The 18,328-nt window shown below is 43.1% G+C and overlaps 1 protein-coding gene across 2 annotated transcripts in view; it reads right to left on the reverse strand.

Annotated features, from left to right (window-relative positions):
• Positions 1-3,452: 3,452 nt before the first annotated feature.
• LOC133619176 (uncharacterized) overlaps positions 3,453-18,328 on the reverse strand; it is a 170,400-nt gene continuing 155,524 nt past the window's right edge. The window contains exons 1-3 of one of the 2 annotated variants that reach the window (XM_061980100.2): positions 16,653-16,778; positions 16,416-16,571; positions 3,453-5,386 (exon numbers count right to left, since the gene is read on the reverse strand). In XM_061980100.2, coding sequence (XP_061836084.1) covers positions 3,837-5,386; positions 16,416-16,503 — 1,638 coding nt within the window. In that variant the 5' untranslated portion in view covers positions 16,504-16,571; positions 16,653-16,778 and the 3' untranslated portion in view covers positions 3,453-3,836. Of the gene's footprint in view, positions 5,387-10,373; positions 10,510-16,415; positions 16,572-16,652; positions 16,779-18,328 lie in introns of those variants that run through there. The other variant, XM_061980101.2, reaches the window with a different exon arrangement.

An 18,328-nucleotide genomic window follows, 5' to 3' on the forward strand; every position in this document is an offset into this window, starting at 1 on the left:
AATTGTCAGGTTCAAGCACCGATGACATCTATTAGACACGACAAGAAGCAAGGAATTAAACAGAGACAGGATTCAATTTGGCTCATGAGGAGAAACGTCTGGGCTGTACTCTTGTACAGTCTTCCACAACTCTCTGACGAAATGGTTGCACGTATCCTCTTTTATTTGGACTTTCCCTGATTACATAGCAACAGCTGTTTCTAAGGGGAGATGGGGTCATAAACAGCTGTTGCTCTCGGTCACAAAACAGTTCTAAGAAAAGATGCCTGGAGTTTGCGTCAAGTCCTGCTTCCTCTCCACTTTGTAGATCTCGGGTCAAGACAAGATCTTCCTGTGGATCACAATAGATCAAAGAAACCGACACCTTCATGTCGCTTCCCATCGTACACAGTGGAGTTTTACCAGCCTTTTGCTTGGTAATCTGTACTGTAAAGTTCAAATTTGAATGACAATAAAAGGAAGCTTCATATATTATTTGGTATATAAATGATCATATCATCATTTCAAAACCAGTTACAAAGGCCAGCTACACAACTTAAGATTGTTTTGAGGACAACAAGGATGGGGTTTTCCTCATCTTCCATTTGGATGCCAGAAGTGTACATCATTGATCATGGAATTGTGACAATGTTGTGTAATAGTGTTAGGAGAAAATGACAATGTGTTGTCCTGCGGTGTACAGTATGTGGGTGTTGAAATGGTGTATTTGTTTTGTTGTTTGTCTATGCTTGGTGCAAACGTGTGTTTTTTTGCTCAATTTTTGGGTTTTCTTTATTCTTTTCCTTTGAGCTGTATGTAGAAATGGCGCAGCTGAAGTGGCAGCTGGTTGCATAAGGAAAAGACAAAGAAAAAGCAAGGCCCACAACACTTGTGTCCTTCTAATAATTTTAATACGAACTGCTTAGGCAATGTAATTTGTCAGTGTGGGGAAAAAGTACAAAAAAACGTTATGTAATGAGAAAAAGCTGAAATGTTCTAATTAGTAGTGCGTCTCCCATAACAATGTGACCTCGAAGTATGTTAAGGTAACGTGTGGAGTTCTCCAGGGTTGGGTTCTTGGCCCTGCACTCTTCAGCATCTACATGCTGCCGGTTAGAGATGCGCGGTTTGCGGACACAACCGCGGAGTCCGCGGATTATCCGCGGATCGGGCGGATGAAATTTAAAAAAATAAGATTTTATCCGCGCGCGGGTCGGGTCGGGCGGATTAATTAGATTTTTTTTTTTTTTTTTTTTTGCGGGTGGCAGTTAAACCAATTGGGAAATATATATACATAGTTAAATGTTGTTACCCACATACGAAAAACGAGCAGGCACCTGCAGCATATGCCACAACAGAAGAAAAAAAAAGAAAAGAGATGGACACTTTTACGGAGCGGAGAAGGGACGCTATTAGCATCCAGACCGAGGCCCCTTCCCCCGAGAGGGCCCCACTGGGAGCCGTAGCTGAGGCGATCCGCGAGAAGGGCCCGACGCACGTCCAGGGTCACCACCGCGCCCACCGCACCGACACCCCGCCTCGTCCGCCTTCGCCGCGGCCGGCATCACGCGCAGCAGGTAAGCAGCTTACCTGCCCGCCACCCCCGTGGCCGGGGGCTCGTAACATGGGTCACTCCGCGCGCTTCGCCCGCGCAGCTTACCTGCCCGCCACCCCTGTTGCCGGGGGCGCCTAACAGGGGTCACTCCGCACGCAGTGCGCTCACGAAAGGGGTGGGGCTCACCCTGGTTGATATAGACAGCAGGACGGTGGCCATGGAAGTCGGAACCCGCTAAGGAGTGTGTAACAACCCACCTGCCGAATCAACTAGCCCTGAAAATGGATGGCGCTGGAGCGTCGGGCCCATATACCCGGCCGTCGCCGGCAGCGAGACGCGCTTGGAGGTGCGCTCAGCGCGGCTCCCATATGATTGCGCACTGGTGTGCGTCTGGGTCGTGACAGCGTGGCACGCGAAAGTCTGTGCTGCATTGGATCAGTCTCCTTTCTTTAACAGGCAAAAGCTTTATAACCTCGCCATACCTGCCAACTTTTGAAATCAGAAAAACCTAGTAGCCAGGGTCCAAGGGCCGCAGGCCCCGGTAGGTCCAGGACAAAGTCCTGGTGGAGGGTTCAGGGCTTCGCCCCCCGACGCAAAATGATTATTAGCATTCAGACAGGTTAAAATGTTGCTAAAACCATCACTTTTCTATCAGTCACAGTGACTTTTCAAAACAAAAATATTACAGCAAAAATCATATGGGTTGATTGACATGTTTATTCTGTAAGCTAACTTCAATCGTTTGAAATTATTTTGACAGTTAATGCCAGTTATCCTGTCAACCTTTCACAAGACTTCAATTTGTTGATTGAAAGTATAAACAGTATAAACACTTTTTACAGTAAACAAATGGTAAAACAGTACTAAACAATTCCATTAAAAAAAAATTGGTGTCATTATTAACTTTCTGTCCAAGCTTGTATAATCTACTGCCTTGTTCAATTGTAAAAAATATTCTGTGCCTAAAATTCACATTTCTATCACAATTATCATACTGTAAACATGGTAAGCTAACTTCATTAAAATTAATAGTCCTGTCAATAGCATGGAATTACAATTCTAATGTAGTTTTTTTGTAAGCCTTTCAAAAGAATTCAAAATATGAAAAATTAATGAAAATGAATTTAAGCCATCAGACACTTGAAAAGTGGCACATCACATCTCTAATGTAATCATTTGAACTTTTCAACAGAAATAGCACTGCAAAAATATTAAGGACATACTTCTGTATTTTGGTAGTTATGCTGTCAACATTTAACAAGATTTCTTCAACTTGGACTTGAAAGCATAAATAGTATAAACACTTTTAACAGTATGTCGTGCTGTGAAATACAGCCGACAGGATTGCGCACCAAACACGAAGCAAGGCCAAAGCGCATGCATGGTGCAGGAGAACAAAGGACTTCTTTCATTTAAGGTTTGTGATAAACCATCAAACTCATTCGTTAAAAGGACTCTATAGTAATATAAAGCGATTTTTTTCTGGACATTATCAGTCAAGAAAAGTTTATTTTTGGGATCGCGATCACCGCGTAATGATTTTTAAAGGTTGCATTACAAACATTTAACTGTCCCATGTGATCAGCCAGTGCGATTGGAAGTCCATGCTCAATTAATGCCTCCGTAAATAAAACTTCGGCATTTATCACATCCAAAGAATCTGTTTGGGCGACGAAAAACGTTGAGAGTTTTCCACTTGTATCGCTAGCAACGGCATTAGACTTGTGTTTTTTTGTCCCAACGTGGTCTTTTACATCGCTAATTCCTCCGTGTCCGATCGAAAAATCTTGTCTGCACAAGGTGCAATTCACGTAGTTTTCACCCTTTTTTTTTTTTTTAAATTAATATTAGATATATAACAACGGGCGGATGGCGGGCGGGTGCAGTTCTGATCAAACGTTACATCGGGTGGATGGCGGATGGTTGACGACTTTCTGACGCGGTTGCGGATGAAATAAATTGCCTATCCGCGCATCTCTACTGCCGGTACACTGCAAAAAGTCAGTGTTCAAAAACAAGAAAAAAAAATACAAAAATGAGGGGTATTTTATTTGCACTAATAGAACAAGAAAATGTGTCTTTTCAAGACTTTCCAAAACAAGTAAAATTAGCTAACCTCAATGAACCCAAAAATAAGTATATTCTCACTAATAACAACTGTACTATTATATGAGTATGTATTTTGGTGAAGCTTTTATCACAAACTGAACAATTAAAAGTTTTTTCACCAGTGTGCGTTCTCATGTGTACAGTCAAGGCTTTCTCTGTTTTTTTGTTGTTTTTTTTTTTACAAACAAAGCAATTAAATGTCTTTTCTCTTGTGTGTTGTCATGTGTTTAGTCAAATGAGTCTTTTGAAAAAAGCTTTTACCACAAACTAAACAATTAAATGATTTTTCTCCTGTGTGTGTTTTCATGTGTTGAGTCATATTGCCCTTGTGAGTAAAGTTTTTATCGCAAAGTGAACAATTAAATGGTTTTTCTCCTGTGTGTGTTCTCATGTGGTAAGTCAAACTGCTCTTGTGAGTAAAGTTTTTAAGACAAACCGAACATTTAAAAGTTCTTTCTCCTGTGTGTGTTCGCATGTGCCCAGTCAAATGGCTCTTTTGAAAAAAGCTTCTACCACAGACTGAACAATTGAATGGTTTTTCTCCTGTGTGTGTTCTCATGTGTTGAGTCAAACTGCTCCCGTGAGTAAAGTTTTTAGCACAAGCCGAACAATTAAATGGTTTTTCTCCTGTATGTGTTCTCATGTGTTGAGTCAAACCGCTTTTTTGAGTAAAGTTTTTAGCACAAACTGAACAATTAAACGATTTTTCTCGTGTGTGTGTTGTCATGTGTCCAGTCAAATGGCTCTTTTGAAAAAAGCTTTTACTACAAACTGAACAATTAAATGGCTTTTCTCCTGTGTGTGCTCTCATGTGTTGAATCAGACTAGTCTTGTGAGTAAAGCTTGAAGCACAAACTGAACACTCAAATGTTTTTTCTCCTGTGTGTGTTCTCATGTGTTCAGTCAAACTGGTCCTGTGAGTAAAGTTTTTAGCACAAGCTGAACAACTAAATGGTTTTTCTCCTGTGTGTGTTCTCATGTGTTGAGTCAAATTGCTCTTGTGAGTAAACGTTTTACCGCAAACTGAACAATTAAATGGTCTTTCTCCTGTGTGTGTTCTCATCTGTCGGGTCAAACATTTTTTCTGAGAAAACTTTTTACCACCTCCCGAGCAGCGCAGATGTTTCACTTTAGAGCATTTAGAATGTTTGTTGTCAGTGTGAGTCCTCATATCACCTTCACAGTCTGTATCGCTGCTCAAAGTTACTTCAACCTCGTCTTCAACCTCACTATCTGATAGTGGAGCTAAGAATTTGTCTGGTTGTGGTTTCCCTTCATCATCTTCAGTCTTCACAGTGACAACAGTCAGTGGCAACTTGTTGAGATCAGCTTCCTGCGTCCCTAGAAGACACTCTCCCTCCTGAGTGATCCAGAGTTCCTCCTCTTCCTCTTTAATTTGGGGTGGCTGTGGATCCTTCAGGTTAGAATCAACCCACTGCAGCTGAGAGGGAAGTTCTTGTTGATGACTACTCAGCTGCTGGTTGTCTGCAGGACACAACCAACGAAAGGTCTCAGGTGGTTTCTCTTCATCATCTTCAGTCTTCACAGAGACAACAGTCAGTGGCGACTTGGTGAGTTTAGCTTCCTCCGGCCTTAGAAGACACTCTCCCTCCTGAGAGATTGAAAGTTCCTCCTCCTCCTTTTTGATGTGGGGGGGCTGTGCATCCTCCTGCATCAGAGCCCAGCGCCCTACCCAGGACTCAGTGGGAAGTACCTCTGGATAACTAATCAGCTGCTGGATGTCTGTGGGACACAACAAACACAAAAACACTTTGACTCAGACATTATTAAGATTGGGAATTGTTTAAATTTGGACGATTTCGATCTCGATTCAATATCCTCGTTTTGTTTCTAGCTCCCAACAAATCCTAATTCTTTTTAAAGGCAGGGTCAAAAATGATTTCTTAATTTACTTAAACTAGAATGCTTTCCCATTAGGCTATTTTAAACCAATATATAAATATTGATCCTTTAAACTTGATTATGTATACTTTATTTCCAGAGGAGTACGGTATTTTCCGCACTATTAGCCGCACCTAAAAACCACAAATCTACTCAAAAGCTGACAGTGCGGCTTATAACCCGGTGCGCTTTATATATGGATTAATATTAAGATTCATTTTCATAAAGTTTCGGTCTCGCAACTACGGTAAACAGCCGCCATCTTTTTTCCCCGTAGAAGAGGAAGTGCTTCTTCTTCTACGCAAGCAACCGCCAAGGTAAGCACCCGCCCCCATAGAACAGGAAGCGCTTCTTCTTCTACTGTAAGCAACCACCCGCCCCCATAGAAGAAGAAAAAGCGCGCGGATATTACGTTTCATTTCTTTTGTGTGTTTACATCTGTAAAGACCACAAAATGGCTCCTACTAAGCGACAGGTTTCCGGTTCATGAAAAGACGCAATCTCTCCATCCGCACACAGACTACTATTTCACAGCAACTGCCTAAAGACTTTCAAGAAAAGCTGGCTACTTTCCGTGCATATTGTAAAAACAAGATAGCTGAAAAAAAGATCCGGCCAGAGAACATTATCAACATGGACGAGGTTCCACTGACTTTTGATATTCCTGTGAACCGCACTGTGGATACAACGGGAGCACGTACGGTGAATATTCGCACCACAGGGAATGAGAAGTCATCCTTCACTGTGGTTCTAGCTTGCCATGCTAATGGCCAGAAACTTCCACCCATGGTGATATTCAAAAGGAAGACCTTGCCAAAAGAGACCTTTCCAGCCGGCGTCATCATAAAAGCTAACTCGAAGGGATGGATGGATGAAGAAAAGATGAGCGAGTGGTTAAGGTAAGTTTACGCGAAGAGGCCGGGTGGCTTTTTTCACGCAGCTCCGTCCATGTTGATATACGACTCCATGCGCACCCTCATAACGCTGGTTTTTAATATATTATTAAAGTTTGACTGACCTATCTGACTGTTTTTTTGACATTCCTTTAGCGCAGTTAGATGCGGCTTTTAACACGGGGCGGCTTATAGGTGGACAAAGTTTTGAAATATACCGTTCATTGAAGGCGCGGCTTATAACCCAGGGCGGCTTATGGTGCGGAAAATACGGTACACGTTCACATGTTTAGCTGAATTTTTAAAGGGGAACATTATCACAATTTCAGAATTGTTAAAACCAATAAAAATCAGTTCCCAGTGGCTTATTTTATTTTTCGAAGTTTTTTTCAAAATTTTACCCATCACGCAATATCCCTAAAAAAAGCTTCAAAGTGCCTGATTTTAACCATCGTTATATACACCCGTCCATTTTCCTGTGACGTCACATAGTGATGCCAACACAAACAAACATGGCGGATAGAACAGCAAGCTATAGCGACATTAGCTCGGATTCAGACTCGGATTTCAGCGGCTTAAGCGATTCAACAGATTACGCATGTATTGAAACGGATGGTTGTAGTGTGGAGGCAGGTAGCGAAAACCAAATTGAAGAAGAAACTGAAGCTATTGAGCCATATCGGTTTGAACCGTATGCAAGCGAAACCGACGAAAACGACACGACAGCCAGCGACACGGGAGAAAGCGAGGACGAATTCGGCGATCGCCTTCTAACCAACGATTGGTATGTGTTTGTTTGGCATTAAAGGAAACTAACAACTATGAACTAGGTTTACAGCATATGAAATACATTTGGCAACAATATGCACTTTGAGAGTGCAGACAGCCCAATTTTCATCAATTAATATATTCTGTAGACATACCCTCATCCGCTCTCTTTTCCTGAAAGCTGATCTGTACAGTTTTGGAGTTGATGTCAGCAGGCCAGGGAAGCTAGGGTCGATAGCTCGCTCGTCTGCGGGAACAAACTGCCGCCATTGCTTGCCGTGCTAGCGAGGTCCTTTGTCCCTGAATTGCTCACACACTCTGGCAGATTCAATGGGGGTCTGGCGGCAGATTTCTTTGACTTTATGGTTGGAAATGCATCTGCTTTGCGTGTCGCAGGATATCCACACATTCTTGCCATCTCTGTCGTAGCATAGCTTTCGTCGGTAAAGTGTGCGGAACAAACGTCCAATTTCTTGCCACTTTGGCATCTTTGGGCCACTGGTGCAACTTGAATCCGTCCCTGTTGGTGTTGTTACACCCTCCGACAACACACCGACGAGGCATGATGTCTCCGAGGTACGGAAAACAGTCGAAAAAACGGAAAATAACAGAGCTGATTTGACTCGGCGTTTGAGAAAATGGCGGATTGCTTCCCGATGTGACGCCACGTTGTGACGTCACCGCTCCGAGAGCGAATATTAGAAAGGCGTTTAATTCGCCAAAATTCACCCATTTAGAGTTCGGAAATCGGTTAAAAAAATATATGGTCTTTTTTCAGCAACATCAAGGTATATATTGACGCTTACATAGGTCTGCTGATAATGTTCCCCTTTAATGAGTAAAATAAGCGCAAGAATGCTCCAATAGAGCGCACATGAGACAGGATAGCAGAGTGTCAATCAAGAGCGAGAACTCAAAGGAAAACAATGAGAAGGTGGACAAGAGAGTAGAAGCTGTCAAAGGTTTTGCGAGCATTTATTTTTCTTTTTCTTTCAAAACCATTGTTTGGGGCATTTTTGTTATTTTGTTCCAACATTAACCCTTGTCCGAGTAATAAGTAGAATTCATTAAAGGTTCTTATTACGAGGACTGTAGTCCCTCTACCACTCTATCTGGCAATCGTCTACTGCCCATTTGACGAACTGGTGACTCATGCAGATAGTATAGCTATCATGGGCGATTTTTATATTCACATGAGTACTCCGGTAGATGAGGGCTGGGCGATATGGCAAAAAAAATGATGACAATAATTTTGTTCTTATCATTCGATCTTGATTATTATAAAGACTTTTTAAATTATTAAAGCGGATTGTCCCGTACAGGATTATAGCGAGTACCGCATCCCTACTGTTTACTACTGCAGTATCTTGGAACAAACATTTCCACCATGTTTGATCGAGGTAACATGTGCGAACAGGTGTTCATATCTATAATTGTGCTTAAACAAGGTGCAACGATACAGGTAACCCACGCTCCGGTCCGTGCCTGGTTTTAGGGCCACGGTTTTGCTTCTTTTTCGGTACGTTTTCCAAGTTTATCAATCATTCAAAGTTTACTTACCGTATTTTCCGCACCATAAGGCGCCCTGGGTTATAAGCCGCGCCTTCAATGAACGGCATATTTCAAAACTTTGTCCACCTATAAGCCGCCCCGTGTTGTAAGCCGCATCTAACTGCGCTAAAGGAATGTCAAAAAAACAGTCAAATAGGTCAGTCAAACTTTAATAATATATTAAAACCAGCGTGATGTGGGCGCGCATGGAGTCGTATATCAACATGGACGAAGCTGCGTGAAAAAAGCCACCCGGCCTCTTCGCGTAAACTTAAACTTACCTTAACCACTCGCTCATCTTTTCTTCATCCATCTCTTCGAGTTAGCTTTTATGATGACGCCAGCTGGAAAGGTCTCTTTTGGCAAGGTCTTCCTTTTGAATATCACCATGGGTGGAAGTTTCTGGCCATTAGCATGGCAAGCTAGAACCACAGTGAAGGATGACTTCTCATTCCCTGTGGTGCGAATATTCACCGTACGTGCTCCCGTTGTATCCACAGTGCGGTTCACAGGAATATCAGTTGCTGTGAAATAGTAATCCGTGTGCGGATGGAGAGATTGCGTCTTTTCATGAACCGGATCCTTGTCGCTTTGTAGGAGCCATTTTGTGGCCTTTACAGATGTAAACACACAAAGGAAATGATAATATCCGCGCGCTTTTTCTTCTTCTACGCGGGCGGGTGGTTGCTTACAGTAGAAGAAGAAGCGCTTCCTGTTCTATGGGGGCGGGTGCTTACCTTGGCGGTTGCTTGCGTAGAAGAAGAAGCGCTTCCTGTTCTACCGGGAAAAAAGATGGCGGCTGTTTACCGAAGTTGCGAGACCGAAACTTTATGAAAATGAATCTTAATATTTATCCATATATAAAGCGCACCGGGTTATAAGGCGCACTGTCAGCTTTTGAGAAAATTTGTGGTTTTTAGGTGCGCCTTATAGTGCGGAAAATACGGTATATAGCCCTTAATCACAAATGTCTCAAAAGGCTTTGTGGGGGTAAAGACAACAACCTTTTTTTGTCTCTAAAGGTTGTTTAGTTGTTTTGCTTGTCATCACAAACATTCTTCAGTAAACAAAGTATCATCGGTGTATTGAGTTGGGTTGCTATCAGCGCTTCAGTCATCAACAATTATATCATCTGAGAAATGGACTGTGGAGGGGGCGTGGCCTGCGGGCCTGCAGCGAGGCGGGGTGTGCCAGGATCGGCCTCGAAGTTGTCATGTCTGTATTATCATGTTTTGTTTTAAGTCATGTTTTGTTTAGTTTCTGTCTTTTCACTCCCTTGTCTGGTCACCATAGCAACCATTAGTTTTCACCTGTCACGTCACGCACCTGTTTCACGTTTTGAGTCACGCACCTGCTTTCACTAATCATGTCCATAGTATTTAAGTTCATTCATTTTCTGTTGTTCGTCCTGACGACCACACCACATTTATGCTCTGTCCATTTTTTCATGTCCATGTTCACGCTGCTCCTTTTTTGTCCATGCCAAGTAAGTTTTCTTTATTCAAGCCATAGTTTGCAAGTTTTGTTTAATTGTTCATAGTTTATTCTCCGCCACTGTGCGCGCCTTTTGTTTGATCCTTTTTTTTGTATTTATGGTTGATAAATAAATCATGTACCTTAATTCCCGTCTCGCCCGTGCCAACTTTCCGTTGCATCCTGGAAAAGCACACACCCCGGACCAAGTATTGACAGAAGTCAGCGACAGGTGCGTAGCTGGCCCTCCTGGGCCTTGTTATCTAATCACCGGTCGCTCTGTATAAGCAGCAGCCATGAGGAGAGACGTTGTTGGAGCTGGAGCAAGAGGGAGAGCGAGAGACAACTGCTGGAAAGCAACCTGAGCATCTTATTGAAAGAATAAAAAGTCATTTGATTATTTACATTTGATTAATCCGGGGAGGTGGGATGGGGTTAAGCTAGGGTTGTTCTTTTATTGCTGTTTTGAAGGAGGATAGAGATGCACTTTCTTTTACACCTCTTGGGAGTGCATTCCACATTGATGTGGCATAGAAGGAGAATGAGTTAAAGACCTTTGTTAGATTGGAATCTGGGTTTAACGTGGTTAGTGGAGCTCCCCCTGGTGTTGTGGTTATGGCGGTCATTTACGTTAAGGAAGTAGTTTGACATGTACTTCGGTATCAGGGAGGTGTAGCGGATTTTATAGACTAGGCTCAGTGCAAGTTGTTTGACTCTGTCCTCCACCCTGAGCCAGCCCACTTTGGAGAAGTGGGTAGGAGTGAGGTGTGATCTGGGGTGGAGGTCTAGAAGTAATCTGACTAGCTTGTTCTGGGATGTTTGGAGTCTAGATTTGAGGGTTTTGGAGGTGCTAGGGTACCAGGAGGTGCATGCGTAATCGAAAAAGGGTTGAACGAGAGTTCCTGCTAGAATCTTCATGGTGCTTTTGTTGACCAGAGAGGAGATTCTGTAGAGAAGTCTTGTTTGTTGGTTGACCTTTTTGATGACATTGGTTGCCATTTTATCACAGGAAAGATTAGCCTCCAGAATGGAACCTAGGTAGGTGAAGGTGGAGGACAGAGTAAAACAACTTGCACTGAGCCTAGTCTATAAAATCCGCTACACCTCCCTGATACCGAAGTACATGTCAAACTACTTCCTTAACGTAAATGACCGCCATAACCACAACACCAGGGGGAACTCCACTAACCACGTTAAACCCAGATTCCGAACTAACAAAGGTCTTAACTCATTCTCTTTCTATGCCACATCAATGTGGAATGCGCTCCCAACAGGTATAAAAGAAAGGGCATCTCTATCCTCCTTCAAAACCGCAATAAAAGTACACCTCCAGGCAACTTCAACCCTAAACTAAAACCCTCCCCGGATTGTTAATAATCAAATGTAAACAATCAAATGCAGATATTTTTCTTATGCCTTCTGATCTCTCTCTCTCTCTCTATGTCCACTACTTGGTGTACATATCCTACTAAGTCAGACCTACACTGTTTCAATATCCATTTCTCTGTTCTCAATTGTTGATGACTGATGATAACAACCAAACCTAACCCCACCCCCCACCCCGAATTGTAAATAATGTAAATAATTCAATGTATATACTCTGATGATTATCTTGTGTGATGACTGTATTATGATGATAGTATATATCTGATAGTATATATCTGTATCATGAATCAATTTAAGTGGACCCCGACTTAAACAAGTTGAAAAACTTATTGGGGTGTTACCATTTAGTGGTCAATTGTACGGAATATGTACTTCACTGTGCAATCTACTAATAAAAGTCTCAATCAATCAATCAATCAATCAATGACCTCATCTTTCCTGCTGATAACAATGTCATCCACTTTAATAGTGAAGTCATTGACTTTCTTAAAGGGGAACATTATCACCAGACCTATGTAAGCGTCAATATATACCTTGATGTTGCAGAAAAAAGACCATATATTTTTTAAACCGATTTCCGAACTCTAAATGGGTGAATTTTGGCGAATTAAACGCCTTTCTATTATTCGCTCTTGGAGCGATGACATCACAACGCGACGTCACATCAGGAAGCAATCCGCCATTTTCTCAAACACCGAGTCAAATCAGCTCTGTTATTTTCCGTTTTTTCTACTGTTTTCCGTACCTTGGAGACATCATGCCTCGTCGGTGTGTTGTCGGAGGGTGTAACAACACCAACAGGGACGGATTCAAGTTGCACCAGTGGCCCAAAGATGCCAAAGTGGCAAGAAATTGGACGTTTGTTCCGCACACTTTACCGACGAAAGCTATGCTACGACAGAGATGGCAAGAATGTGTGGATATCCTGCGACACTCAAAGCAGATGCATTTCTAACCATAAAGTCAAAGAAATCTGCGAGCGGATGAGGGTATGTCTACAGAATATATTAATTGATGAAAACTGGGCTGTCTGCACTCTCAAAGTGCATGTTGTTGCCAAATGTATTTCATATGCTGTAAACCTAGTTCATAGTTGTTAGTTTCCTTTAATGCCAAACAAACACATACCAATCGTTGGTTAGAAGGCGATCGCCGAATTCGTCCTCGCTTTCTCCCGTGTCGCTGGCTGTCGTGTCGTTTTCGTCGGTTTCGCTTGCATACGGTTCAAACCGATATGGCTCAATAGCTTCAGTTTCTTCTTCAATTTGGTTTTCGCTACCTGCCTCCACACTACAACCATCCGTTTCAATACATGCGTAATCTGTTGAATCGCTTAAGCCGCTGAAATCCGAGTCTGAATCCGAGCTAATGTCGCTATAGCTTGCTGTTCTATGCGCCATGTTTGTTTGTGTTGGCTTCACTATGTGACGTCACAGAAAAATGGACGGGTGTATATAACGATGGTTAAAATCAGGCACTTTGAAGCTTTTTTTAGGGATATTGCGTGATGGGTAAAATTTTGAAAAAAACCTCGAAAAATAAAATAAGCCACTGGGAACTGATTTTTAATGGTTTTAACCCTTCTGAAATTTTAATAATGTTCCCCTTTAAGGAAAACAGTACCAGGTACCAGTCTGGATGAGGAGCTGGCTGACATGGGTTGTGACCCAAGATGGCTGGCTCTTCCATGCACAGATGTGGGATGACCTGGCTAAGATGACCCCCTCCCAGGACTATATGCTGGCTTCCTGATGGACTGGACTCCAACATGACATGACTCCCATTAGCTACATTGTTAGCCACCCATTGCTAGCGTTTGGTTCTGCAATTTAAAATACACACAAAAAAAGAGAAAGACAAACGTGTTCTTGTCTTGTGAATGATAGACTCTCTTAACGTGTGGTTGCTTTTATTTATTATTATTTTTTTGTTTAGTACAGTAGCATCGCTAACCCAACAAGGGACTCCTCCCAATAGCTCCACCCACTCGGCAGATGACTTTATAAATTTCTTTAATAAGTATATTGAACTTTAGAAAGGAGATTAAAGACATCTACATGCCCCTAAAGCTGACCAACACGCCGGATTGTAGTCAGCTGGAGGCGTGTCTTAATGAAATTAAACAATGGATGTCCGCTAACTTCTTGCAACTCAACGCCAAGAAAACGGAAATGCTGATTATCGGTCCTGCTAGACACCGACATTTATTTAATTATACCACCTTAACATTTGACAACCAAACAATTACACAAGGCAACTCAGTAAAGAATCTGGGTATTATCTTCCACCCAACTCTCTCCTTTGAGTCACACATTAAGAGTGTTACGAAAACGGCCTTCTTTCATCTCCGTAATATCGCTAAAATTCAATCTATTTTATCCACTAGCGACGCTGAGATCCTTATTCATGCGTTCGTTACGTCTCGTCTCGACTACTGTAACGTATTATTTTGGGGTCTCCCTATGTCTAGCATTAAAAGACTACAATTGGTACAAAATGCGGCTGCTAGACTTTTGACAAGAACAAGAAAGTTTGATCAATTACGCCTATACTGGCTCACCTGCACTGGCTTCCTGTGCACTTAAGATGCGACTTTAAGGTTTTACTACTTACGTATAAAATACTACACGGTCTAGCTCCGTCCTATCTTGTCGATTGCATTGTACCATATGTCCCGGCAAGAAATCTGCGTTCAAAGAACTCCGGCTTATTAGTGATTCCCAGAGCCCAAAAAAAGTCTGCGGGCTATAGAGCGTTTTCTATTGGGGCTCCAGTACTATCAATCAATCAATCAATGTTTATTTATATAGCCCTAAATCACAAGTGTCTCAAAGGGCTGCACAAGCCACAACGACATCCTCGGTACAAAGCCCACATACGGGCAAGGAAAAACTCACCCCAGTGGGACGTCGATGTGAATGACTATGAGAAACCTTGGAGAGGACCGCATATGTGGGTAACCCCCCCCCTCTAGGGGAGACCGAAAGCAATGGATGTCGAGTGGGTCTGACATAATATTGTGAGAGTCTAGTCCATAGTGGATCCAACATAATAGTAAGAGTCCAGTCCATAGTGGGGCCAGCAGGACACCATCCCGAGCGGAGACGGGTCAGCAGCGCAGAGATGTTCCCTGCCGATGCACAGGCGAGCGGTCCACCCCAGGTCCCGACTCTGGACAGCCAGCACTTCATCCATGGCCACCGGACCTGTGCCCCCCCCCTCAAGGAAAAGGGGAGCAGAGGAGAAAAGAAAAGGCAGATCAACTGGTCTAACAGGGGGGCTATTTAAAGGCTAGAGTATACAAATGAGTTTTAAGATGGGACTTAAATGCTTCTACTGAGGTAGCATCTCTAATTGTTACCGGGAGGGCATTCCATAGTACTGGAGCCCCAATAGAAAACGCTCTATAGCCCGCAGACTTTTTTTGGGCTCTGGGAATCACTAATAAGCCGGAGTTCTTTGAACGCAGATTTCTTGCCGGGACATATGGTACAATGCAATCGACAAGATAGGACGGAGCTAGACCGTGTAGTATTTTATACGTAAGTAGTAAAACCTTAAAGTCACATCTTAAGTGCACAGGAAGCCAGTGCAGGTGAGCCAGTATAGGCGTAATATGATCAAACTTTCTTGTTCTTGTCAAAAGTCTAGCAGCCGCATTTTGTACCAACTGTAATTTTGGACTATGGAATGCCCTCCTGGTAACAATTAGAGATGCTACCTCAGTAGAAGCATTTAAGTCCCATCTTAAAACTCATTTGTATACTCTAGCCTTTAAATAGCCCCCCTGTTAGACCAGTTGATCTGCCGTTTCTTTTCTTTTCTCCTCTGCTCCCCTTTTCCTTGAGGGGGGGGGCACAGGTCCGGTGGCCATGGATGAACTGCTGACTGTCCAGAGTCGGGACCCGGGGTGGACCGCTCGCCTGTGCATCGGCTGGGAACATCTCTGCGCTGCTGACCCGTCTCCGCTCGGGATGGTGTCCTGCTGGCCCCACTATGGACTGGACTCTTACTATTATGTTGGATCCACTATGGACTGGACTCTTACTATTATGTTGGATCCACTATGGACTGGACTCTCACAATATTATGTCAGACCCACTCGACATCCATTGCATTCGGTCTCCCCTAGAGGGGGGGGGGTTACCCACATATGCGGTCCTCTCCAAGGTTTCTCATAGTCATTCACATCGACGTCCCACTGGGGTGAGTTTTTCCTTGCCCTTATGTGGGCTTTGTACCGAGGATGTCGTGGCTTGTGCAGCCCTTTATGAGACACTTGTGATTTAGGGCTATATAAATAAACATTGATTGATTGATTGATTTTGCAAAGTAGTAGTAGTAGTGGCAACTTCCTTGTTCATTTGCAGAATACAGTCAACTTCCTTTCGTTTTGACTTCATCAAACTGCCCATGCAAGTGACGTTGAGGGCCACATTGGGGCCTGTTGGCGTTATAGTGGAGTCTGATAAAAATCACGTTTCACTTGTAATCCAAACAGTCAATCTGATTTACAAAAAAAAATCGATTTTATTGTCTCAATGGATTGTTTTAGGACCCAAATTAGCAAACCATATATGTCGTTTTCCATTTTTCCCGTCAAGTTGCTTTGTGCACGTTGACAAAGGTTCCATTAAGGAAGAGAAGTTCAGTGCTCGTCCATAATTACCACTGGGGGTTTCATCCATTTTGACATGGCGGTTCTTTGTTTACATTTGAACAAAGTCGGCTAATTTCTCATCTACACTCATTTCAGGACGTATGATGGCTTTCAAATGACGAAACTTCAACACACTCACCTTCATCCTCGGTTTTTATCTTTATCTCCGTTGGTGATTTGCTGGAAGTTGATTCTCTTTCATGTTCTCTTTTCCATGACGTCGCCATCTTAGCATAGCAGTAGTCGTCCGTGTGCTCTCAAGTCTTCAATCTTCACGCCATTGCTCCCAACTCAACTTCCGTTTTGTGTGTTTTAGAAAAGACAAAATAGGTATTTGTTACTATATTTGCTTTTAGAAGGTACATTTAAGACTTACCCGGAAAGCCACAGCCGCTCAGTCCGCCATCTTGGTCCGCGCCAAAGTCTTTGCCGCTGCGCGATTTCTTTGCGCATGCGCGAAAAGGCAACCACTTCCGTTTTTTTGTTTTTTCAAAATAATGGTACGTCAACAAAGTCGAGTCGTCAACTCTTCTCGTCAGATAAAATTCCATCGCTCCAAACTCAACTTCCGTTTCGTGGGCTTTAGAAAAGACGAATCCTTGACATTTGTGTTGCTATATTTGCAGTGAATCGATATGGGCGAGGGCGGACCTACGTCACTTCCGCCCTCCAATCCCCTAGCAACACGGTCGCCATATTGAATTCGTTGAAAACAAACCAGCTCACAGCTAACACAGCATTGACAGAAAAGGCATTTAACGAGGTTTCACGGCATTTTAAACTGTTCTAAATGGCGTATGATTATGTAAATAGTCTTTCCAGTGAGGCTAGGTTAAGATACGAGTTAAAATGTTCTGTAGTTGGATTAAACGACTGCCCTTACCGCCTTCCAGCAGATGCGTGGACTGAAAATCCTACCCAATGGCCGGACATGGAATTTGGAAATCTTTATGTCTACCTCACAAGCGCACCAGGTCGGTTGTTAGCTTCGGTTGTTGTATAACGAATAAATCACATAAAAATGGTTAAATCACCCAAGGTATGTTGATAAATGATAATAAGGATGACACGGTGGCTACCAGTATCTGTATATTTATTATATCTGTAGAGAGCTCATTCAAATTCAGTTCAGTATTATGATTTATTATTTGCTGAATTACTGGAAATAGCCTTTATACCGTATGTTATTGTTGTGCAACAACAACAACTTCAGCTGTCGAACGTTATTCAGTAAAAATTCAACGGGTTCAACATTAGCATGGACGGTATAGCCAAGTTGTGGTTAAGAAGGTGGATTTTTGTTCCTTATATTTACCAGAAACGAAGTGATCCGAACACACGACCCGGGATTTTGGGGGACTCCAGTGAGAACCGTCCTCGTTTTCCCGGTGTAAAGCTGCGAGCCATTTGTCTCGTCTCTGTGGGCTTTTAGCACGCTTTGGCAGAACAAAATACGACCTTTGTTTTCCCTGTCTCCAGTTGTGGTTTGCACAACCAAAAACAACACAGTTTTTTGGCATTTTGGAGGCAGAATGACGGGTTTAATCAGCGCAGGTCGACAGGTTAAAGAGTAATGGCGACGGTTTGTTTTCAACGCCAGTCAGGTTGCTATGGCTCGAAGAACCCGTATGTAGCTCAGTTGCCCGGATGTCGGCCCTGCCCCATAGCTGCTGTATCGTCAGCGCTCTTGCTTACCCCACCCCTTTGCGCATGCGCCAAAAGGCAGCCACTTCCGTTCCCTACTCCTCATACATAAAACTCCTCACACTAGAGATGCGCGGATAGGCAATTATTTCATCCGCAACCGCATCAGAAAGTCGTCAACCATCCGCAATCCACCCGATCTAACATTTGATCAGAACCGCATCCGCCCGTTGTTATATATCTAATATAGACGATGCAAGGCATTAGTGAGGTTATAAAGCTTTTGCCTGTTAAAGAAAGGAGACTGATCCAATGCAGCACAGACATTCGCGTGCCACGCTGTCACGACCCAGACGCACACCAGTGCGCAATCATATGGGAGCCGCGCTGAGCGCACCTCCAAGCGCG

The sequence above is a fragment of the Nerophis lumbriciformis genome, linkage group LG20 (genome assembly GCF_033978685.3).
Source record: "Nerophis lumbriciformis linkage group LG20, RoL_Nlum_v2.1, whole genome shotgun sequence".
Taxonomy (NCBI): Eukaryota; Metazoa; Chordata; class Actinopteri; order Syngnathiformes; family Syngnathidae; genus Nerophis; species Nerophis lumbriciformis.